This window comes from Carassius carassius, chromosome 37 (genome assembly GCF_963082965.1).
Source record: "Carassius carassius chromosome 37, fCarCar2.1, whole genome shotgun sequence".
Lineage (NCBI taxonomy): Eukaryota > Metazoa > Chordata > Actinopteri > Cypriniformes > Cyprinidae > Carassius > Carassius carassius.
The window spans coordinates 23,442,552-23,468,477 of NC_081791.1; the positions used below are offsets into that span (position 1 = coordinate 23,442,552).

Sequence of the window (25,926 nt, forward strand, 5' to 3'; positions counted from 1 at the left end):
TTACTTGCCTCTCTCTTTCTTTTGCAGACGCATAAGCCACGTATCTGAAGACAGCGATTGTTCTTTGTTCTGTCGTTGCTTTCCTTGCCCGTAAATGGATGGCGCTAGATGGCGCCATTGCTCCATGCTGTACCACATAAATTCAACAACTTGACCCCAGTGACGTCAAGACGGTCTGGCGCATCAAGGCCACTTTCAAAACCCTATTGGTCTGAAAATCACATGACAAAGCGCCTTGAATCCATAATTATGTTGCTGATATGTTTCGCCCCCCCAAAAGATGTCAGCGTCCTACTGTCCTTATCCACATCGGCGAGGAGATTGTTTTGAATCAAAAGAAAAACAAGTCAAGTAGCAAAATGTCATGCCCGAACAACGTGGCAGCCAACACATTCCTGATGGACTCGCTGGTGGGAGGAACGTCTCCTTACAGAGGTGAGAGCTATTCCACTAACTCTGGAATGTATATGCAAACGTCTGCAGAATATGGTTGCTCCATGGTGGGTAGTTTTGGCATTGTTGGTACCCCTTTCTCCAAACGGGACGATCTGCAACCGACCGGGATGCATCTCAGCAGTTACCAGCACTCGCATTACCTGTCGCAGCGGGACACTTGGATCGCAGGCTCTAAAACTTACAGAGGCTCACAACCTGTTGCCCAGCCTTTGCACCCATGCTCGTTTCCAGTCAGTAATGTGAAAGAGGAAGCGATTCCTTGTCTTTACCAGTCTGATATCGACAGCGCTAAGGAGTCCGCCGAGAAATCCACCTACATCCGTCTGGGAGACAATAACAGCCACCCGAATCAAAGCGCCGTCTCCACCCCTGATTATTTCCGACGGAGCCAGGTGTACACCAGTGAAAGGGGCCACCATGGAGATGAGTTCGGCTCGGACTTTAACCCAATAGCCGGAATATCCACGCCTGTTGAAGCACTAGCAGCAGATTCCTGTGTCAAAAGCAGCAAAGTAAGGCAGGACCCAGAAGACAAGGGAGGGAATACGCAGGAAGACGACATGGATCAGAGACAGACTAGAAAAGAGGAGAGTGTCTTAAAAACAGACAGTTGTACTGATGATTCCGAGAGCGAATTGAAAGGTGATAACTCTCTCTGCCTCTAATAGGCTACTATTACTACTACTATTACTACTACTACTACTACTACACACACACAAACACAATAATAGCGCGCTCCCTTCTATGCAGTCAACAACATGGAAAATGACATCCAAGTTGCCATCAAAATAGAGGACCTTATAGCTTGTTGCACCGACGAATGTTCGAGCCCAGTGTGCATCATAACTGTCTTACAGGCCCACATGGGCTGTTCGTCTGTTATTACAGAACTGGAGTCAATTAAACAATATCAGGACTACTTAAAATTGAATCAGCGTGTAACACCGTTACCAAAATAAAAATAGGTCTTGGCACTGATATAAACAGGATCGCCATACGCGCTGTGGTAAAGTGCGCTCTTACACATCCACGCAAGTATAAAAAAACAAAACAGTAGACGTTAAATTCTATTAAATTAGATTTTTTATTGCACTCCAGTTGGTTGTTTACAGGCACAGTTATATCCGCTATGTGTGGGAAATAAAAATGACGTCTTCACCGCATCCCCCGCGCAAATGCATGTAAATGTATGTAATTCCAAGTATTTTGTTTTGTTTATTTTTTCATACAGGTTCAAATTAATAATGAGAAATTCCATTAGTTTGTATAATTATTAGATGGTTTTTGTAAATATTTGTGTAGAATTTTGTAGACATTGAACGAAAAAAAAACAATTGGCGTTTAAATAAAGTTATTTAAATTAAAACATTTAATTAACAAGGCATTTTTGCGCTTATATTGTAACATTGTTTTGTAATCGCTCGTTCTAAAATGTAAATCATTCCATTAAAATCTTATAAAGGAAATTTGAAATCAGTGTGTGGTCCTAAAATAATTAAATAAATACCTGTGGTTTACTTAATGTGTAACTGATATAACTGAGGCATAGGACAAACAATTCTTACGTCTTTATTTAGCTTACTAAGCTCTATTATGCTAACACAAGTATTTAAAGTCTGTCTTTTATAATGTATCATTCTAATTTCATTTTCAAGTATGACATTTTCTGAAATCTGCAGTATTAACACGCAGGTTGTTTCATATGAAACAGCTGCGTCTTTTGTTTTCAAGTCTTGGCTGATGTTTTGTTAATTTAACATGACAAATTAGCCAAACATGAAAATAAATGTTTTATACGGCTTCATGTTATTTGCATATTAATCATTGTTTAGTTTAAGAAAATTGTTTTCTATCTTGGTTGAGGAGGTTTCAGTTTCCAGGCCGAGGACCAATAGAGACTAAAATCACACAATTAAAATTGTGAAAGTGGACGTGAAATGTTCTTTTCTTTTCTTTTCTTTTCTTTTCTTTTCTTTTCTTTTTTTTTGTACAATAATACATATATACAATACATACAACATACATATATATATATATATATTAAACACATAAATTTAATTAGCAAAATGGGGGGGATCCTGCATAGCTTTGATATTGCTAATAAGGCTATTTTTAAATTAAACCGTTAGATCAAGTAGACTCTTAAGTGCAATAAATTCGACATAATGTTTATTCTGATGAACAACAACAACAAAAAGTATATTAATATTTTGTGGGGAAGAAACTAAATAATTTAATCAAGCGTGCATTTGTAGCGTCAAAGTCAGTTCTATCTTGCTATCATACTCCGGTATAACACTTTTCTCTCTCTCTTGTTTACTTCTGCAGATGAGGCTAAATTGGAAAAAAACACGGGGAACTGGCTAAAAGCGAAAAGTGGACGAAAGAAGAGGTGTCCTTACACAAAGCATCAGACACTTGAGCTAGAGAAGGAGTTCTTGTTCAACATGTACTTGACTCGAGAGCGCCGTCTGGAGATCAGCAAGAGTATCAACCTCACAGACAGACAGGTCAAGATCTGGTTCCAAAACAGAAGGATGAAGCTAAAGAAGCTGAACAGAGAAAGTCGCGTCCGAGAGATAACCGGCTATAGTTTCAACTGAGCGCTTAAGACAGACAAAGGAAGAAATAAGAAATTACATTCTCTCTCTCGTTTCCCACGCTCAGCCCCTCTCTATTACCTATTTAATCTCTCTTTTTTTCTAATTTCTCCTTAGGCATTCACAGACTCACGCACACATACAAATACAGAATAGCAAGGCACTGGCCCGTGACTTTTAATGCAAAGGGACTTGAAAGATCCTGCAAACAATATCTAGTTTACATCCGAGCCTAATTTATCATTGTTGAACAGACCAAAATAATAATTGTAATTATGCCAGTAGAGTAAGAAAAGGATGCTTGGTGCAAATATTCGTGGCAGATTTGTAATTTAAAAAACAAGATGTCCATTCGATGTCTTAGATTAGTTTGTTTGCTGTCAGTGCGCTTGTCCTACAATGCGCCCTCTGTATATTGCATGCATTGTTCTTTGACGTGTATTTGTCAATTTGATGTTTAACTCGAGAGGCTGATAAATAAAACAGGGGGTGGGAAAATATAATGTCCTGGTATATCCTTCCCCTTGCATATTTTCTTCTGTATTCTGTTAACAGAGAAACTTTGGGTGAAGACAGGGAAGAGGGGCAGAAGGAGAAAGTGCATATCACTTTCAGTATGAGTGGGAGACCCATAACGTTGATTTAAATATTATCCAGGTGACCACAGTAAGTCAAGGTCATAAAATTGTAATGTCATGACGGTCCTGGAAAGCGCTGGGGGTGGATTTTATGATCTGCAAATATAATGTGCTGCTGCAGTAAAGATGCATTAAAAGGTGAGTGGAGGAGGGCTAATTCACATACTCGGAACTTCAATGTGCTGGCCTCACTGACGCGCTCTGCGGTCTGCCTGGCTGTCTTGGAACCAGGAACCTTTCATTATGGAGTAATGGAACGCTTTGATAAGATGGACTGAACACGGAAGAATGAACGACCTATACAGCGACGGTGAATGAATGAGTGGATCCTATGAGCTGCGTTAATCAGACCGTGTGCAGAACATTCAAGGTAGGATAACGTTTTCCTTCTATTTATCGATTGAGCTCGAGGGAGGCTATTCTGGATACCCTCAAGCACTGACATGGATAACAGCTTTGATTTGAACGAATTTCTTGAGATGTGGACTTGTGCTTCTGACAGTTGTTGATAAGAGAGTGTTGTGGTAATTGCGCCCCATCTTCCAAGTTAAAGTTGTAGAGATCATTTACACTGACATCTGTTATAAATAAACATGAGCTATTTGCAGTCCCACTGGATGACAATTATTCTCTTTTAACTACAATTTTATTTTTAATTTGATTACTTTCCTGGTCTGCAAAACGCCACAGAAAACACGTTTGACTGTCATTCTTGTTGAAGGTCTATACTCATTTGCATGCTACTAATTTGTCACTGTGTTTCTCTGAATCGTAGACATTTTTGTGTTGAAAATAGCAATGCTGGTTGATAGAAGAGTCAATTGTTTTTCAATTTGGTGTCAATTCTCCGACCTACCCAAAGCTATGGCCTTTCAGGCATAGCAGAACTATCTTTTATAATAGAACTATCACACACGATGTTTGATTAAATTTACGCTCGAGACTCTGAGGAATGGAATAAAATCCTTACTTATCTGTGCAGAGTTTGTTGTTTGACTCATCCTGTGGATAACGCCGTTACGCGCGGCTGGTGCGTGGTTTAGGTAGTTTCATGTTGTTGGGATTGGCTTCCTGGCTCGACAACAAGAAACTGCCTTGATTACGTCAGTTCGTCTTCATCAAGGGCGACAATTGCCGTTAAATTACACCCTGTGCAATGAAGTTTCCGCAAATGGCATTGTAAATGAACTGAACGATTATAGCCACAGCGGGCTCTTTTTCTCCTTTGCTCGCCTTTATGTGTCGGGCTGTAAAAGAGAATTTAGACTCTCAGAGGGAGAAAGGACTGTTAACATCATGGGGCAAATTTAGCCCGTTCCTTATTATGGCTCATTCTTTTATTCCAGTGTTTTAGCCACCTTTTTATCATTAGAAATGATAGTGACTGAGGTGGTAGCAAGAAATTGCAGTTTCAAAAAAAACATTTTTTAATAAATAAGTGATGGACTGACGGACTGTTAGTATATATATAGTATATATTATATATATATATAATTAATAAGTTGTTAATTTATTATTTACATATAAGTCAATTCTATATGCGATTGCGTGTGTATGAGACTACACATTGATCTTGATTTTGTAGGCTACTCTTAGAAACCTTGCCTGACAAATACAAAATTAAACTCTTCATGTTTTATTTTCAAGTGCTACACTACGTTTTATTCATGTGGGCCAACCACACACTTTTTTTTTTTTTTACCTGTAAACGGTCAGGCTCAAATAGTAAAAACTGCATTTGAAAAAGGCCGTTTAAACACTAATTATATTTGCATAAGAGCAACATGAACAGTAGCAGTGGTTAGTAGTAACAGCACATGCAAAACCACATTAAAAGGCTTTGCAACAACAGACTTACTGTGGCTATGAAAATGTTTGACCTGTAGCTTCTGTACACTATAAACAGTGAACCTGTGTGGCTTCCTCGAGGAGATCAGACCTTTGAAGAATTCGTTAGTGTAACATAATGTATATTTATTCCATAAACTATTCTTAATATCAACATAATAATGTCGACTTGAAACGAGATAATTTAGATATTTATATAATTTTATTTACACACTGTTTTTTTCTTCTGTAATTTCTACTAAGCATGTTAAATTATTATCAATTCTACATTCCTTTCTACACTAACATTTATTAATTAGTAATACCTTTTAGTATATACTTATACAGAAAAGCAGAGATTGGGAACAAAATGTTTTTTTGTTATAGTTATAGTCCTTTTTGTAGGTATAGTGCATTTGTTTATTTTGTTTCATTTGTTTGTTGATTAGTTAAGTGCACTGCAAAACATGTGACTATTTCTCTCTCTCTCTCTCTCTCTCTCTCTCTCTCTCTCTATATATATATATATATATATATATATATATGTGTGTGTGTGTGTGTGTGTTTAAATCAGTCTAGATGTGTACTGTACACTGTACAGTAGTAAGGAAACAAAAGTGCCTTCTAAAGCCATATCAGCTGTATAATATGTGGAAAGTATAAGCTAATTTAGTTAAGGTGTTGTTACTGATAAAGTTGTTGTAAAGGTTCTCATCAGCAACTTGTCTTTTTTCCCCTGGGAGAGTAGTCTTTGGATTTAACCATATATGCTTGTTTTCTTAACCCTCTCCCCTCCCTTCAGCTGTTTTGCGACGGGAGGAGACAGTCTGGAATCCAAAGTCATTTTCATTCAGTTGAGTGAATGGGGTTCTCCTCTGGAATGCGTCACCAACAAAGAGTTTACAGCACGCGTAATAGCCCCACAGGACTCTGCCGCCTTGAATGCGGATATAGCGGCAATATCCTCAAATAGCCTAAGGATTGGTGCACATCAAAAACACTCTTCTGTTTAGTGTGTGTGTATATATATATATATATATATATATATATATATATATATATATATATATATATATATATAGTAGCATTAGCAATGGCCTATTTGGTGCAGACCTTTATATGTAGCCACTAAAATAGATGTTCATTATCAGACACGGGCGATAATTTAACACAGATTATCATTGCTGGTTAGTTTTCAGTGGCTTTGAATGAGGATAATTTGACTTTAGATTTGGCAAGATCTTTTTTTTCTTCTTCTTTAATTTCAGTTCTTTTGCTTCACTATTTTACTTTGTATTTTTAGTGAACAAACCTGAAGGCAATTTTTAGTACACATGGTTATTTTAAACGAATTAATCTTTTCAGATTAATCACGTTTTGTTATGCACCTATAGGGCGTTCATGCTTGATCACATTTTACTCTCCATTTACACTGAATTTTAATTTATGCATTTGTATGAAACTAAGTTTGATTGCATCGAGACCTAAATGAAAAGGGTTTCTTATCTAAAGCAAAAAAATGTGCTATAATGTTTTTTTATTCGGTCATTTGTTCAGTGCTGCTTTTCAACACCATGTATGGATTCCATGTAATAATATGTATTATTATTACTGTTGTCATTATTATAATTATTTTATCTTAACTGGTGTCTTTACTTGGGCATGACAAGTAACTGATTAGGCTATGTTAATTCAGCTTACTTGTTTGACTGAAAGGTTGAATCTTTGCGCTGTTGCTGTATTTCTGTTTATGTCGCCCAAGGCCACATGCAATAATATGAGACTGTCTATAACAATATAATTGAACTCTGAACATTGTTTTTTCACTCCGTAAATAAATAGGCTACAAAGACATCTAAGCAAAAAATACTAAAAAGACAACATATTTATATCGTTTCTTTTAAGGAAAGGTATGAAATCAATATTTCACATTTGCTAAAAACAGAAATGTTTGTTTTAATATACTATATGTTCAGCAGAATGCATTATTATGTTCATGTTGACCATGGCACACTGAAAGCTATTTTTCTTAAAGTACAATAAAATATAAAACGTATATAGTGCAGGACCTTATATTTTTAACACATAACATAATGAGGTTTTTGGAATGATTTTGGAGTCCAGTTTTCTGGATTGATACACGTACGACATGTCTTTTAACACCGTATAGTCTTTTTAAGGCGCTAGTAAAATGCATCTAGGTGCAAGATGGAAACATTCCTCATTACACCTCAAAGCAAAAAATACATAAAAATGCCATTGCCTAAAATAAATTAAGAAAAAAAAATCATATTGAAGAAAATAATAATTTTAACCTGCTCCTTGTTTTTAGATGTATTTTTCTTTATTTCATTTTTAAATTATAAGGATAAGTATAAAAGCAAATACTGAAGTCGATCAAAGAGTAGCCTAACTTTATATAACAGACGCTGGAGATTAATGTTGATATATTCCCGTAAATCAATGTGCATTAGCAATGATACTGCCATGCTGTTGTTGTCTCAGAATGGAAAGTACTCTGATGTTTCTTAATGACAACTTAAAACCCATTTGAAGGATTCAATTATGCTTATACAAGAAAAAAGTTATGTGTAGCTATAATATAAAACTCCATTGTTTATTACAGTCACACGAGACTACGAAATGCATTAGTGGGATCATGGGTGAATAAGCAGCTCTTTGTACCGTGTAAACATAAATTTGCTGTATTTTAGCCACACACAAGAAAGTGCTGTGTTTTAGATATGATACGTACATGTTAATCTCTCTATATATAAGTCTGTTATAGGCTAATGTGTATAACCCGTGTGATGTTCTAAAAGCTAAATGTTGAGATGGACAGAACAGTGAGCTCGCACTAGTGCACTCGTAAATGTGCAGTGTGCACCGCGGTCTAATTTTTATCCTGAGTAACCCGCACAGCTTAACTGCCAAGACTGAAGCGAATACTATATTCCACAGATTTGTACAGTTTACGCACAAGATCGTTATCCTATAAATGAATGAGACCACATAGCGAATTATACATTTTATCTCCCCTGTTCGAGGGACTGACTACAATATTGGTATTCTGTCTATAACAGTTTATGCCAGGTGTGAAAAATATCCTTGCTAGTCACCGAATTAAATGAAATGTAATCTCAATATAGTTCATTTCTAGCACACAAAAATGAAATTTTAAATGAGGCTGGACGAAGATTACAATTTTAGTTAGAATTTTCAAAGACAATCATGAAAACAGTCAAATAATTGAACATAGGTTTTATTTTTATAATGCGTCGTTCATTTCATAACAACGTGATATCATCAAACAAATTGCATTTGTACATGTCTCATGTTAACATTGACAACATTAGAACACAATAATAAAAAATAAATATAAGTGAAAAACAGTGACGATGGAAACAACTTTAGCATCAAGGTACCACGCCCTTTGGAAAAGCAAAGATAAAGGCTCTTTAGCTGCAATTAACCCAGGGTTTTTCTTTGTTTTTTGTTTTTTTTTGTTTTTTTTTTTTGGTATATGTGTTACAGTTATTTATAGATGTTGTTGAGGAATGTGTAACAATAAACATGTTATATATGTTTGTTCTGTATATGCCACAGTTATTCCAAGAATTTGATTAGATGCATTGATCCCCACAATATGCCACAGCCTCCCACCAAATCTTTCAATTATTTATACTGTGAGATAAGATTTAGTTTTCACTTTGTTCAGAGAATCTAAATTATATTGCTGCCGCGTATATTATAAGGAGAAATCAGATCCACGCCACATCAAAAAGTAGTCACGCCTTCCTTTAAAACACATAAGGGGTTAATGAAACGGCATAAAAGCACAAATATAGCATCCTTTGTTTCCTTTTGCTTTTAGTTGTTTTACTGAATCAAAAACTTTAATTAGCTGTGTAACAATATGTTTTACAACTGAGAGGCATAATAGCACTTATACTTTGAGTCGAGTCTCTGTAAACTATTTAACTAATATACCATTGCAACCGTTTTAATAACTTTTTGACGCACAAAAGTAATATTAAGAGTCTGAACTGCCCACGTATTGTTATTTGGTGTGTCTATATTTTGATAAAGTCTGCATGTTCCCACGGAAAACAGGACGGGAAAAAAAGCCTGACCTCATGTGGACGATTTCATACTGGGCCCAACACTGACAATGACTGCAGACCAAAATCAACAGATTTTCAAATGTCGCAATACGCTTGGAAGAAAAATGTCACATATTAACTGAAAAATGTTCAAGCGATGTCATTTTTTACACAACGGCATGGCATTAAATTAGCCTATTTTAATAGATTTTGTAGGATATATTTTTTATGTGCGAGCCACTATTACTAATTAAAATATAAAAATAGTAGTTTAATATAATTTTATTTATATTCAAGATTAGGCTCTGCGTCTCGTATTACAACAACTGGAATTAAGTTCGATAGAATCGCAAAAATGACAAATTGCATAAAAAATGAAAAGAAAATGCAAAGGAACAGGAAGTACAAATAATTTACAAAACTTGTGTAGACTGTGTCATGCAGATGCATTTTCAAAAATATCTAAAGTAAAATTGCTAAAGTTAACAACGCCTTTTCCTAGCTTTATCTCATACAGTTTTAAGAGCTATGCGAACAGTCAATCGTCTGTTTTCTAGCATTGGACAAAGGTTTGATGAGAATTCTTTCACAAGCGTAGTGTTGGTTTTATGTTATATCAGGATCTCAACTGCAGTTGTATTAACGACACGTTTATGAACAATCAAATGGTCCTCGTAAAATTTATTGAAGGACATAAAAGCACGACCACTTGACGAATCTAGCCGCGGTTGTGGTGCGTTTTCAGGCGTCTTACTATTCCCACCGCCCCGATTTGTTTAAAACTCCATTTTATGAGGGATATCCCAATTGTATTTATTTGAAACTCGTGGAAAATAGGACTTCAGTGCGTAAAAGCAACCCACTAGACAACACAAGAGCCGTATATTTGTCAAAATCATTCCATTGGGTCCTTTCCAATTACATATAAATTAATAGTGAAACTGATAAAGAAATATACAACCGTTTCTTTTTTATAACTGTTTTAATAAATAACATTGTGCAGTGAGGGATGTGCATGAGGCTAGCCACAGCACAGTAGCATTCTCTCGACAGAGATTGATTACACCAACAAATAGTGCCCTTTTTAGGATCGTTAACACACACACTCTGCTGCTTCGTAAGGCTACAAGTAACTATTTACCTTAATTAGTCGCATCACAATATACTAGAAACACACCATCTTCATATATTAAGGCTCGAACACCCCCCCTTCCAAAAAAAGAGAGACAACATTAGTATTAAGCAACCTACTGCAAGCTCGAAGTGCATTGCTGTTCCAGGAGAACGCGCGCATTGATCTGCTGTGCAGTTTTTCAGGGGGTAAATGCAATCACGTGTTCCACTGGCGTCCAATCCCAGCTGGGGAAGCTTTCTGAAATAATTACCTGTCTTGATTGTTCTACGGTCAGATAAAAAAGTACACATACACTCCATATAATAATCGGATGCATGTAAAAGAGAAGGGAAACATCGCCATGTCGGCTACGGGTCCCATAAGTAATTATTATGTGGATTCCTTGATCAACCATGAGAGCGAGGATGTTCTAGCGAGTCGTTTCACAGCCACTGGTCCGATATCCTCCAGCTCACGCCCGACGCCCCTGGTCCCGGAATGCGCGGATTACCCGTCTTGCAGCTTTGCCCCGAAACCACCAGTCTTTACTACCTCATGGGCCCCTGTTCACTCCCAGTCGTCAGTGGTTTACCATCCATACACTCACCAACCTCACCTAGGCACAGACTCAAGGTACGTTCGCTCTTGGCTGGAGCCTATCCCCGGTACCGTGTCTTTTCCAGGATACGCAGGGAACAGCAGGCACTACGGGCTGAAGCCCGACACCTTCCAGGATCCCCGTGCTGGAGACTGTTTGAGCTCGAACGGACGCACTTACACGGATTATCTTTACTGCTCTGCCGTCGACATTCGGGAAAAGCAGCAGAACACACCATCGCCTGAGACGGAGAGTCTGTCTTCCGGGAAGCACAAAGACAAGGCTGAATTAGACCCGAGTAAGTTAGAGCTATTCTTGTTTACAACCGAGAATGGGATGCTTCCTAGTTTATTGCGTTCGCTTGGTGGTTAGCTGTTGTCCATCGTAAAACCAAGTTCTATACCCTTTCATCCTCTGTGCTGTTCTCGGCCGACTCAAGTCTGCTTTGGGGCTATCCATTGATGACAAACGCCATACGATTGGGCTGTAAAACGGGCTGTGAGCTATAAAAATGGTCGCCTAAAAAGCCAAGTCTGGCAAAGAAGGTTGCATGTGATGTTTACAAATAGCCGTTCCATTATCATTAACATTTTTTTGCACGATATACGTATATAACTGTGCTTTATTTAGTTTATGAATAAATTTTGCCTGCATTTGGCTCAGTGGCAATACATGCGTTTTTAAAGCGAGGATGCGTATTAACATTTCAAATTAAGTATTTACATAGATAATTTTAGGTTTCAAGTGTGATCTGTTTTATTATAACCTATAAATACCCAATTGCTTTTGAATTATAGGCTACTTGTCGTGGACTGTATTACAACATAACTACTGAAGTGTCAAATTAAAAATGTAAAATCGGGAGCTGTTTTGAACTGTTATATTAAATACAATTTACAAATAAATGAAACATATCATTTACATCAAAAAACAGCACGTGGAATGTTCACAGTGCATTCACTGCATAGCAGAACTTTGAGCGTAGACTTGTGAAGGCTTGAGTCACAAGCCTTTGCTTTTTTATGGGCCTATAAAGCAAATAGGTACATTCACCAGTTTACAGCGCCATTTCTCTCTAAGAGTTTGCAAAGCTATTTAAAATAGACAGATATAGGGTGACCTATGAAATTACATGATATTTACCGTATTAAACCTGCACATTTAATTTAAGACTTATCAAAAATGAGAAGTGTTGTTAGTTTAACTAGTTTAATATATCTATATATATTAATATATCTATAATATATATATATATATATATATATATATATATATATATATAGAGAGAGAGAGAGAGAGAGAGAGAGATAGATAGATAGAGCTTTATACACACGGCTGCCATGAGCAAGAAAGCAATAACTTGGATCTATAATCCAGTAAAATGCATCAGTCGTCTATTTTGGATAGCGTGTTTGTTTACACAGCAGCACCTAATCAGACTTTTTATACATTTTTTTTCAGATAATCCTGTGGCAAACTGGATCCATGCGCGCTCTACTCGAAAGAAGCGTTGTCCATACACCAAGTATCAAACTCTCGAACTCGAAAAGGAATTTTTATTCAATATGTACCTCACAAGAGACCGGCGATATGAGGTAGCAAGGGTCCTGAACCTGACGGAGCGACAAGTCAAAATCTGGTTCCAGAACCGACGGATGAAGATGAAGAAAATGAACAAAGAAAAAAACGACAGTAAAGAAAAATAGATCAAAAGTCACTCATCAGAAAAAGACTGAAGGAAAATCATCATTTAGTATCGTTATGAGTCTTAACATTTGCACCTCCGGCCCACAAAACGAACAGAGAAAATAAAAAGGCTATCCTATATAGATGTCCTTCAAAACGTGATGATATAAGTATGATTTAATGTAAGTGTAATTTTACCATCCTGACGTAAGTCATATTAATACCATACGCAGTTTGGATTTACATAACATTTCTTTACTCACAAATACAAAAAAGTGGACTCTGCAGAGAGGCTGCCCCGACGTTTCAGAGAGAAAATACTTGAACTACTTTATTTTCAAATTCCTAATTTATGCTCTTTACGTGGTTGTTTCTTTTCTATGCTTCCATTATTTGTAGGAGGTTTGAAAGCCGAATATTTTATAAAGGGTAACAATTCTGTAGTTAAACAAAATATACGTGTTTGCGTCGATGTGCTTAGTTTGTTTCTGATGTACCTGTTTGTGTATTTTACATTCTTTAAAATGTAAATAAGTTTCATCATAGATTGTAGATATATCCAAATATATACAACCATGTTAATATGACTTTTGTGTCTCATTCCATTTATTTGGACGCACAAGGAAGGCATGCAGTTTTCAAGAACGAGTTAAATGTGTGCTATCCAGTTATAGCATAGTGTTTGGCCTACACATACAATGTTCTCATGTGGAGAGTATCGAGGCTGGAGTAAAGTGCACGATGGCAAGGCCATTGTAAAGAGGTTGTTGGTGTGACCGTCGAAATATCAAATATGCACATCTCACAAAGGTCAAATACCGAAACGCATGTGGTAGGCCTTACTCATTCCCGCGCCTTATTTATTTATATATTTTGGTATTTAATTGCAAGCCAGTTTCCAAGCACTGAAACCCTTTCTCCTAATTTTAAATTGGATTTTATTTTATGTTGACATTTAAATGCAACACATAAATAGATCATTATTATTGTTGTTTGTAACTAGAGGTTTATGTGGATTAATATGACACTTTTCAAAGGAAAAAAAGTAGCAAGTAAACCGCTGTTTAAATCTGTGGTATACCATATGTCAGAGCCACAAAATGCATAAATTATTTACAGAAATGTCAACAACCTTGAGCAAATAAATAAATTAAAAATAAATCAAAAACATTAACTACAACAATAATGGCTTGCTTTAATTAGACCGAGGGGCTTAGTGAAATGACAGAGGTTTGAAGGCCATGGATCCGCCAGTTGGTTGGCCTGTTTGAACCTAAATTATTTTAAAGAGGCCTGTGGGGAAATTTGTGTTTTTATTTATGACTAAACTCTTCAAGTCACCAAGGCAACTGCAACATGCGTAATTGTAAAATCGCCTGATGTTAATATTTTTGCATTTATTTATACGAGTAGCATCTATGCTATAGATAATTAAAGTTCATATATTAAGCACAGGCTTGGGTTGAAATTGCCTTTTTGTGGGCCTAAACAATACGAACAGGATGCGGCTTTTTCAAAAAGTCCGATCGACCACGTTTCCGCCCCAGAACAAAAATGCTAGTTTTACAACCCCGTTGGAGCTTGGTGTTGTTTGTCTCAGATGCAGACGAACAAAGCCAACCTGGCTAACTGGCTAGACGTCTGGGCTAAATTACTTTATGGTTTAATGGACGTTGGTGGTGGACCCTCTCATAGAGCTCTGAAAAGCCGTTTAGTCCTTAGGGCTAACTAGAGGCAAAAGCAATCCACCAACACCACAAGAAGTCACTCCAAGACTTTAAACGAAGCTAAACCGAAAAAAGCTTAGTTTTCACTTAACACGTTTGTAAAGCTAATTTACAGTGTCCATACTGGTGCTGAAACCTTTAAATCGTGTATTCGGTACTGCTAAAAGTGTTATGTGTTTTCACATTCAAAGTTTCCTATAAAGGTGCATTCAAAAAGACTTTCTGTCATTGTCTTAATTTATTTGGATAACTGTTTTTTTTTTTTTGGATAACTGTTTTAAGGCCTTGGCCTCCAGTCAATGATCATTTGTGAAAGTTACCCCCAAGCACACTAGATGGCGCTATTGTCTCACAGTTAGCGCATTCTGGGCTGCTAAAGCCTAGGAGTGTGCTACAAGGAGTGTGCTACAAGAGTGCTGAAAGAATGGCCTTCTCTGTTATTAATCACAATTTTGGCTTTAAAAAACAAATGTCGACACGCTAAAGTGATAAACTTTACAGTCACACCATCTTTGTCATATTCCTGAAACAATTGTTTGCTTTATTATTTTTTAAATGTAGTTTTTATGTTTGAATGTTGCAGTGATGCATATCATACTCCGTTTTTCTTTTGTTTTGTCAAAATCCGAAGGTGCTTTTAGAAAGCACCGTGTCTGTTTTAATGCTTCATTATATAGCGCTTTATAAGGCGCTGTGAAATCGTAAAATTTTGTTTCATACGAGATCTTGTTTACAAATGTGGCAGGCAATGCTTTTTATTTAGCAATTTACTTATTTTGGATATAATTTTTATTTTTGAAGACAAGTTAGACTGTGCCACTTATTTGACTAGCGTACAACACTCCCATATTTGATATTTTAAAGGTGACACTGATTTTTAATCAGGGCCTTTAAATTTTAGTTTAATTGTCCCTTTTAGACAACTGTGATGCATACTTAAATTCGTAAATAAATGATTGTTATAAAATCAAAATGTAATAACAACAATAATAAATCGATTAAAATAATTGTATCAATAGCTAACTATAAAACGCATTCTTTTTTATTGAATAAAATTATGTACCGAATTACTGTTTTATTACTTTTTTTTTCGTTGCAAAAAATTAAAATACTCCATGGTAGCTATGTTCCTAAAACTGAGACAATGACCCAGAATCTGCATCTTTATAGACTGTGAGATGTCTATAAATTTCCTGTGTGTGCCTTTCCCGTTTAACAACGAAGTGTAAAAAATGGTCAAGTAACGACACAAAACCACATGCTCATATTTTGGGAAGGACTTTAAATGAGCAAAGCTGAAATAAACAGCACGCCATTAATGTGTCTAGTAAAATAACGAGGCTTCTATTGAGCAATTTTATTGTGTCAGTGAGGAAGATTTACAACTTTTTAGTATAGCTTAGGAGGGCCAAGACAGCCTTGCGTGTTCAGCTTTTCTCTCTGTGTGTGTGTGTGTGTGTGTGTGTGTGTTAGCAGTCTAACACAAATAATCAAAGTAGGCGTCACAATTAATTGTCACAACCTTAATAATAGCAGCAGCAGCGGCAGCAATAATAAATAATAATACTTATTAATAATAGGCTTAAAATGTTACATATTTACCATTGGCATTAATATTGTAATATGTGTTTAGCTTGTATGCTGTGTAATTCGCTGTAGCCATTTCTTCGTAAACTTAAATAGCCAAATGTTGACCCTGTGGGTTATGGCTCGATACACAACCTTAAAAACCCTTCAGAATGGATGTGTAATGGTCGGAGCGTATATGGTCTTTTAAAAGAAAATTATACCTAGGTATGTCATAAATGAAATTGCCAGACAATATGTTTCAACGTGACCGCAGGTCGAATATGGCCAGTACGACCAGTAAATGAAGCCGCTGGAACCTGCGGTTATGTTCTAAAGCAGACATTAAAAACTTAAATTATTGCTTCATTTAATACGTGCAGCCAATGTTAGTCAATGATAATAAAAATAATAATAATAAAAATAAAACACAAAGACAACTGTGTTTCCCCCTGCAAGGTATACGCCTGTGGACGCCTAGAAAGATGAGGAGCCAAAGGGTGGGGTGTAGGGGACAAGGGGTGGTGGGGGGGGGGGACTTCTCATTGTAGTGGGGGTGGCTGGTGGGAGGCAAAAAAGTACGAGCTTGTGACTGAGCCGTCGGAGCTAGCCAGCCTTAACCTTAACACACATCCACCGTGCACGCCATGATTTGAGGCTGCACAAGGAAAAGGCTGGCGATAGGAAGAGAGAGAGAGACTAAGCGAGTGGAGCTGAAGTGGGAGCTGCCTCAGATTGTCCGAAGGGGCAGCATTTCTCCATCTAGTTCCGGTTGCTCTGTCTGCGTTGCATGCCATTTGGAACTGCAACAATAGGTTGCCACCATCTAGGGAGGGGAAATTATTTTTGTTTTTCAAACAGGTTGACTCTTTTTTTAATGCTAGATAAACATGAGCTCTTATTTTGTTAACCCTCTTTTTTCCAAGTACAAAGGCGGCGAAACATTAGAGCCAACTTACTACGACTGCAGGTTTCCACAGAGCGTTGCCCGAAGCCACACGCTTGTATACGGACATGGAGCAGCTGCGCCGGGTTTTCAACACCCGTCGCATCACGTACAGGACTTTTTCCATCACGGAACCACAGGTATCTCCAACCCCGGCTATCAACAGAACCCTTGTGCATTGGCATGTCACGGAGACGCTACGAAATTTTATGGATATGAAGCTCTTCCGAGGCAACCTCTTTATGGTACCCAGCAAGAGGCCAGCTTAGCGCAATACCCAGACTGTAAATCGTCCAGTAGTACTAACCCTGGAGAAGGACAAGGCCACTTAAGTCAGAACTCCTCTCCGAGCCTCATGTTCCCATGGATGCGGCCTCACGGTTAGAGCTCTTACTATTTCACATTCTGTTCATTTACTGTGTCTGTGTGACTGCGTCAGTGTGTCAAGAGTCTTATTCTTGTGTAGCGTTCAGTGTTCATAAACAGATATCAAAACATATAAGTCGGTTATGCTTTTCAGGTTGCGAAACTGTACTTTAATAATAGATATTCCAGCGTTTTGTGTTTGTTTACCTCACTGGATCATCATTTAAATAGCTAAGAAAGAAGGTATTGGTTTTGATATTGGCTAGACTGTGTTGACACAGCGCTGGATGGTTATCCGAACTCAGATTATTCACGCCATAGTTTGAAATGACCACTTATTTATTCTTGTTTTATCAAATTTGTAACACCTAAAAGGAAAGTCGAGAGATTTGTGATTGTAATGTGTAGTGTTAAACAGTAGCCTAATGGAAATAGTTTCTATCAGTTTGTTTGATTTAAATTGACATTGTTCGACTTTTTCCTTTGGTCTGCGTGTCCTTCTTGTTGAAGAAAAAATTTCAATTTATTTTCTAAAAGAAAACTTTTAACACCTACTAAAGTCAAGTGTATTCGAGTCTTTTATTTCAAACGAACTCGTAATGAACCTGAATGAGTAGCCTACATAAATGTGCTCCATCTATTTATTTTGTTTGATTGACGGATACTACGAAAACCTGTGTGTCTGTTTGTCTGTCTGTCTGTCTGTGTTTGTGTGTGTCTGTGTGAGTGTGTGTGTGTGTGTGTGTGTGTGTCGCGCGCGCGCGCGCACTTGCTCACTTGCGCCAGGTTAAGTGAAATTCTGCGCGTTTACTGAGATCTGAAATAAAGCTGAGATCTAAGTCGGTTACAGAAACGGCGCATTTATTGAAAATATCAAATTATGTGAAATAGATCTACTAATAAGAAAGCCACTGTATAGAATCATATTTGATATAGCCCCTAGATAACTGCAGTGTCTGCCAACAACTGATATATTTGAATATGTTCTGGTGCAAGTCTATAAGGCGCACTGTGACGCAAACAAATTCTATTTTGTTCCAGTATTAGTCTTTAATGTGCAATGGGTTGACGTGTGTGTGAAGGTGTGTGTATTTTTGGGGGGAAACAAAGTTCGAATTTTAAACAATTCTAACCGTTTATTAATTTTTGTTTGCACATGTAAACAGACGTAGCCTACCTAGCAGCTTTCTGCTGATGTTTCCTTAATGTTTTGTAACAGGATCCCATAATAGCCTATGTAAATGGAAAGAGAAAGAGGCAATGAAGACATGTAATTGACAGATATTTTTGTTTCACTCCAAAGCTCCTGGGAGACGCAATGGAAGGCAGACATACAGCCGTTACCAGACTCTTGAGCTGGAGAAAGAGTTCCTCTTCAACCCATACCTCACACGCAAGCGCCGTATTGAAGTGTCCCACGCGCTGAGCTTAACTGAGCGACAGGTGAAGATCTGGTTTCAGAATCGCCGAATGAAGTGGAAAAAGGAAAATAACAAAGACAAATTTCCGGGCCAGAGAGGAGAGGCTGAGGCTGAGGCAGAGGCCGAAGAAGAGGGCAACGAGGACGGCGAGGTGGAGGAAGGAGAAGACAAGGAAACGGAAGAGAAAGAGGAAAGCAAGGAGTGATTTTATGGTCTTTTTTATGGTTATATGGCAGATATTGAAGAGGTCTCGCGAATGGGCAATGAAAGAGAAGACGCGCCAATTTTATTACAAACAGTTGGGTCAAAAAGTGAAAAAATCCCCCTCTATACAAAAGTACTCTAAAACCTACCCAAAGGGGAAAAAACGTTTTTTACCAACACACGAGGACTTTTATCATTAGCGAAAAGTGGATCTGTGTATTTGACAAATTACTCAAAGAGACAGACTAACAGCAACACAATAACCCATCGTTTTACTTAAGGAAATGTAAGCAGCATGAGAAGCATTTAACGGAATTAAACATTTATTTCATACTTGATGAGGATGTTTGGGGGTAAAATTGACTAAGATGCAACCAATTGAAATACTGAAATAATTGCATCCGCTTGTCACGATTGGTCTTGTATATAAAATCAGACCACAACATGCTGACATTACGAATCAAATTGACAGAAGAATAGATTATGTGTTCAGTTTAACACTAGCTATTTCTGCAATCCGAATATGGCAATATTGCATTAGTGCCATGTGTATGGAGAAAGGGGATGGCAAGTGTAGAAAATGCATTCTGTATTACATACTTTATCGATTACTTAACTGTTCTTTATTGTTATTCTATGTGAGTGGGCGAGGTTACAGTTGGTATTTTTTCGATTATTTTATCGGACTCACTAGAGATTGCAATCGTTTGAAAATCTCGAAAGAAGCTACCTAATCATGGGAAATTTGCAATATACATTTCTACCTAGAGATTTCATAGACTCTTGTTTTGTAGTATATTAAACATAAGTTATGTAATTTACCCTTTAAACACTTATTATGATTATAAAGCTCTTCGAAGTCTGCGGAAGACATGAATAGCTCGAAGCCAATCTTAACTATTTTAATAGATTGTACGGCACTACCTAAAAACAAAGTTTTGCTAGAAAGAATGAATTATTAATTTATTCTACGTGCTGCTTTGTTGAAAATATTTAGACATTTCCCCCAACAACTTAAACTGCCTATAGGAAATGCACATTTATGTGTAGATGAATAAACACGCTAATTACTACCCTACCTTACCTAAGGAAAGAGTCATTTATCGTGCTGGTGTTATAGCGTAGATTTTGAATTGCACTGAGTATAACCTTCATGTACGTCTTGTAATATCTTGCTGTTATCAATATGCTCGTTTTACTTGTGTTCCTCGTGTGAATATAGACAAATTCGTGTGTGTCCAAGCCATTGTTGTTGAAATCAACAGAAGAATAAACAAGATGGCGCATTCTCTCACGTCTCTCTTTTTTTGTTGTTGTTGCTCTAATCCACTTGTTGACAAGACACTGAGGTTACAAAATTGATTTTTTTTTCGTTTAAATTAATGTTAAATAGCCTACTACAAATGCACGACTCAAAATCTTGTTGTAGCAGCTCTATATTCCATGTCTGTGAAGTGTCTGAAATGGCAAATGCAGCCAATAATTAAACATTATCATGTTTTTCTAATTAAAAACTAAGCTGGGCATCAGATTATTATTTGTACGAATGTATATTCATACAAACACTTCAAGCTATGAACGTTTGTCCCCACATTACAAAAAAATAATAATAATAATAAAATAAAATAAAAAAACAATGCAACTACAAATAGCCTAGTCAACTGCTATTATTAGGGGTTTCAAGGGTTGACATTTGAATTCCCCGTTTAATGAGAAATATTATTAGTTCAATCAAAGTGATAAACTCCAGTATAGAAATACATCACTTAAATCACATCAAATTGTGCAAAATATCATGCTTTTGTGATTTAGTTTTGGTTTCAAGTACTTAGTATACAAAATTTCGACATAATCATGGGCACATAAAATAGAGTTCCCTCAGTTATTTTTATTTTAGTTATTTTATACAATTCCATCTCTCGTTACAATCATAATCACGCGTTCCAAATAATGGCACAAAATAATAATAACATTTAAATATAAAAAAAGCAATATAAAAATGTGTCAAATGTGAATAATATTTTTGTAAGTACACTTTGGCTTCTGTTGTAAGAGGCTTTACTCGAAGCAAAATCAGTCCTGGATAGGTCACAGGTCTCGTTAGGAGACATTGAAGGAATCTTTTCCTCTCACCTGTGCTGGTCTTCTATAATAGTTAACTGATGAATGTTACTAAAATCCTGTAAATATTCTCACAAATACAGGCTACTCTTTACATATTGACGATTTTAGTTTTCTCTTGTCCAGCATACAGACCAAACTGTTGTCTAACAAAACATAAACTTTACGTTCCATGGCCGTGGAACACTTTACACACTATTTATATACAAAAACCGCAAGTTTGGATGTTTACTGAAGGCGCCTTCTAGAGGACAGATGAGCTAGAATATTGTCAATGTCAATGCCTGTCATATTTAAAGAGAGAGCACCCATACGCAATATTTACATTTGCCTATAAAATTGCAATATTTATCATACAACAAAAATATGACAGAATGTCCCTGGGAACAGGAGATTTCCGATAGCTACAAACATGTATTAAATCCATGTTCATGGTAATTTGTTGACATTTAAATCTTCATAAATATAGCCTATTAAAATATTAGAAAATCCTGGTGTGGCCTACCTTAAGCGTGAGTGTTGAAACGTGTTGTCTCTTTTACAACTTTTAATGGCAGGTCATAACAGTTGTCTAGTGCCCAATAAAGCAGCCACAATAGGCGAGTCGATGACATCACAAAGACGAGGCTAATATAAACAGAATATGGATATAATAATAGAATATCAGAATGTATTTTAATACCAGTTAGATTGACTGGGCATTATAAGCAAATAGCTTGCGACGTGTCAAGTAAGGTACTCAAATGTGAGATATTTACAAACGAATATTAAAATTCTGCATCTCAAAACATAACTCGATACGAATGATTAAAGTGTAGCTACAGAGAGGCGCTTAAAATGTCGATATAAGCGACATCAGCATATACTGATACAATGATACTTTAAATTTGTGCGAAGCTAAGATTTTCGCAAGTTTTATTGGATTTGCATGTATGCTATAATCCAATACTGATAATAATAAATAACGTAACATTCAATTGTTACATTAAATAACTATTTCTACCTCATTTAATCCATAAAATGAGTTTTGCTGGTAAAAAATCACGTATGTAGGTTGATTCAGTTATGTTAAATAATATTTTTTTACTTGAATAAAACCAGTTAATAGGGATATTAACAATTGTAAGGTAGCATTTTGAGTTTAATTGTTCATTTTACTCTCCTTTTGTTGTTATGGTGTTGGTGATACCCTGTTGTAACAAAAAAAAAAAAAAAGAAGATTTTTTAGTTAAGTCGTAGACCTTTTCAGGAAGTTCCTGTGGTAGTGACAATTGTAGTGGTCATTGTCCATCCGCCTAGCCTTTGTATTGCACTGCTGTTACATTCCATATGAGGGCTTTACTATACCTGCAGTAAACTTTATTGGTGGTGTAAACCCGACAGTGTCGCATCCGGGCAGACGTTTTTGCCTTTTGATTTCTGTGCAGTGCAGACAGGCTAGAACAAGACACAAGGAAAGCAACGTGGACGTGGAACTGCTTTAAGTGTATGTATGCATGGGTGCATGTATATGTTTGTGATGTATTTTATTTATTTATTCAACCTTTATAATAGTGAAAGTTGCCATATGTACGCATATTTATTCTAGTTGCTGTGTTATAGAATTAGGGAAATAGTTGTGTAAATGGTTTAATTAAAGGAAAAAACTTACTCGCCTCTTGGCCATGCTCTTCAGTTAAATAATTGAGCATTTTATTTATTTTTTATTATTAGTTTTTCCTAAATGCAGAATTCGATATTAGTATATCCATTTGCATAGTGTTTATCATTGTGGTAAGAAACTAAAAAGACAAAGGGTGAAATGAAGCAGTGAAAATAAATTAATTTGAGGAGAAACTTATATGGCTTACATGGACTTTTTAATTTTAATTTTTGTTGACTGGTTTAGCTATGAAATCTTTAAGTTAAAGCTATTAATTACATAAAATAGACTTGGAGTTTTGTTTTGCTTTTGTTTTTGCACAGTTACAATACATTACATGTTACAATTACCTACTTAAAGAATGTTTAAGGCGAAGGTATTTTTTAAATGCTATCAATTTGCAATTAATGATTCTAATACCATTCAATTAATCCCTCAAGATTATATAACGAATTTCGTTTATGAAAAGCAAATGACCAGCAACTACGTTGATAAATAGCGTTAGCCTCTGAAAAATAAGGTAAAGCCTCAGCAAAACAATGTGTTGTATTTGCCTGCACCATAATTCAACAATGAAGTGTACATTTCTGAACTTTAAAATGGTCAGACATGTCAGTTTCAGAACTATTACAGTTTTGAACCTGTTAATATTATTTTTAATTATAATTTATTAATTCATATAATTAATGTAACATAACTGAACATATATATATATATGTTTTGACAACAATGATAAGCACTCCTGTCTGACGTAGATGCGTCTTTTTTTTTAGAATTAATAGCATTATTTGTTCAGTGCATACACTCTTGAAAAAAAGGTGCTTCATTGGCCATATAAGAAGCTTTTTGTCTAAATAGTTCCATAAAGAACCTTTAACATCTGAAGAACCTTTCTGTTTCACAAAATGTTCTTTGTGACGAAAGAAGGTACTTTAGATTATAAAAAGTTAAGAAAGAGATGGTTCTTTAAACAACATTTGACAGAATGGTTATTTGTGGAACCAAAAATGGTTCTTCTTTGGCATCGCTGTGAAGAACCTTTTAAAGCACCTTTATTTTTAAGAGAAGCACAAGAGCAGTCAAACTTGTTCCTTTAAACATGCCAAAATAATTTTTGTACAAGTGCTTCTATACACAATGAATACACCCAGGTTAAATTATAATTTTGAGAAACGCTTTTGACGTAATAAACGCTTCGTTGTGTTCTTTATAATTATTCTGTTCTTATAAATGCTTTTTGATATTATGTGATTATTTTAACTTTATTTTAAACAAGTGCCTTTAAACAAGTGCCTGTTATGAGAATTATCTGTATCCCAGTGATTCTGAGTCATGCTTTAATGTGCTCCGAACTGCCACAGACATAAACTCAGCCAGCTTCTGTGAACGATGAGCTTAAAACAAAATCTGTAAAGGGTCAAATGGGGTAAATAAGGCAAAATCCCCATGGTTAAAAAGCATTTACAAATTTTTGCTGTATTAGATTTTTTGAATAGTAATCCTATTTATTTTTTAGCAAAATGGAGTTATGAGTAGGCTATACAAGGCAGTGGGCATTTCCATTTTATAGGCTATTAACACATTCTCATTAGCAAAATAGGGCTTGAACAAGTTATTAACACAACTAATTGGCCTACGCTTTTTTGCATTATACTTTTTTCCATTAAAGTAGGCCTACTGTTCCACAATTTTCAGAATATCCAGTCACAAAATGTTAATTTTTATCATTGAGCTTTAATAGCAATAGACTAATAAATATTTTATCACAATATATGACCTATAATATCAGTGCCATCAACTTAGCAGACAATAAAAGGAAAAAGGAAGAAGAAAATGGGAAGTGCGATCTTTGAGAGAGGGTGAAACGTAACACATTCCTAGTTGTTTAGAGGGGGAATTTACAGCTAAGTAATAAAAGTTTACGACTAAATACACGCGGTCATTGGTTGCGTCAGACCACGTGGTACTCACTCTATGAACATGAACTTTGTGCTGTTGTCTTCCCCTGGATCTCCCATCTATCGACTTGCGAGCTCGCGGTGGTGTTGAAATGATCTTAGCACCAGACATTTTCCCCTTTTTTCTGTTTATTCTCTAGCTCAGGCGGATTTTTAGAACGCTCTATAGCACCATCTTGTCTCGTCTGTTTGTTTCATCGCTAGCAATGACTGACGTTCCTCAGACGTCGCCTCCTTCTTTCAGTCTGGTTTCTACCTATCTCATTCCTCATTCCCTAGAGGGGAAAACAGCCCTGATAGCTGGAGCGTGAGGGGTTAGTGTGCGTAAATATGATCATTTCTCCTCGAAAGATTACATTTTTCCTGAGCGCAGGAGAATGGGATCCTAGTGCCGTTGCCTAGTGTGATCTGTTTCTATACACCACCGAACGTGCGTCACACAGACAACAGCGAACGCTGGTAAGTAAATGATTCTACGCTCCTTATTGGCTTCTTACAGACCCGCAGCTACAGAATACGAAGAAGCACTGTGTTGAGTCAAAAGAGATGTACAAGAGTGGCATGCAATGTATGTAACTGTGGCGTTTCCTTTAATACTTTATTGATTGTGAACGCAGTCTTTTAACAAGCGACGTGTGTTGTTGCTTTCTGGTCCTATTGTTGACTTTTATTTGTCTCGGCGACAATGAATATAATATTTTTAAGTTAAGTTGTCCAAACGGGTGTGGTTGTGAGCTTGTTTTCAAATAGTCAAATATACGCTTGGTCAGGTTTTGTATTTGATTGAGGTTATACGGGTGTAGGCTACTGGATACTTGAGCTTGCATGTGTTGACTCTCCATGACTTAATAGCAGGCTATAGTTTTCATAAAAATGTGCAGATTAGATACGTAGAAAACACTGATGAATGTCGGGCCTTTTACCAAAAAATGTATTCTTTTGTCATAGACTAT

At 36.4% G+C, this 25,926-nt stretch overlaps 3 protein-coding genes across 5 annotated transcripts in view; all 3 read left to right on the forward strand.

Moving 5' to 3' along the window:
- LOC132118427 (homeobox protein Hox-C10a-like) overlaps nt 1-3,559 on the forward strand; it is a 103,086-nt gene extending 99,527 nt beyond the window's left edge. For both annotated transcript variants that reach the window (XM_059528262.1, XM_059528263.1), the window contains 2 exons: nt 28-1,098; nt 2,785-3,559. In XM_059528262.1, the coding sequence (XP_059384245.1) occupies nt 261-1,098; nt 2,785-3,059 (1,113 nt within the window). In that variant the 5' untranslated portion in view covers nt 28-260 and the 3' untranslated portion in view covers nt 3,060-3,559. The remainder of the gene's footprint in view (nt 1-27; nt 1,099-2,784) is intronic.
- A 152-nt stretch (nt 3,560-3,711) lies between these two features.
- Nucleotides 3,712-20,550, forward strand: LOC132118435 (homeobox protein Hox-C8a-like). Of its 2 annotated transcripts, XM_059528274.1 has the most exons (3): nt 3,712-4,064; nt 17,242-17,641; nt 18,931-20,550. In XM_059528274.1, the coding sequence occupies exons 1-3, from the start codon at nt 4,026-4,028 to the stop codon at nt 19,251-19,253; spliced, it is 762 nt and encodes a 253-aa protein (XP_059384257.1). In that variant the 5' UTR covers nt 3,712-4,025; the 3' UTR covers nt 19,254-20,550. The 2 variants fall into 2 exon arrangements, with proteins under 2 accessions (XP_059384257.1, XP_059384258.1); XM_059528275.1 differs by lacking the exon at nt 3,712-4,064 and having other exon boundaries at nt 16,930-17,641.
- Nucleotides 10,649-13,609, forward strand: LOC132118432 (homeobox protein Hox-C9a). Its single transcript, XM_059528267.1, has 2 exons — nt 10,649-11,634; nt 12,798-13,609. Exons 1-2 carry the CDS (start codon nt 11,070-11,072, stop codon nt 13,040-13,042), a joined length of 810 nt encoding a protein of 269 aa, XP_059384250.1. The 5' UTR covers nt 10,649-11,069; the 3' UTR covers nt 13,043-13,609.
- Nucleotides 20,551-25,926: the final 5,376 nt, after the last annotated feature.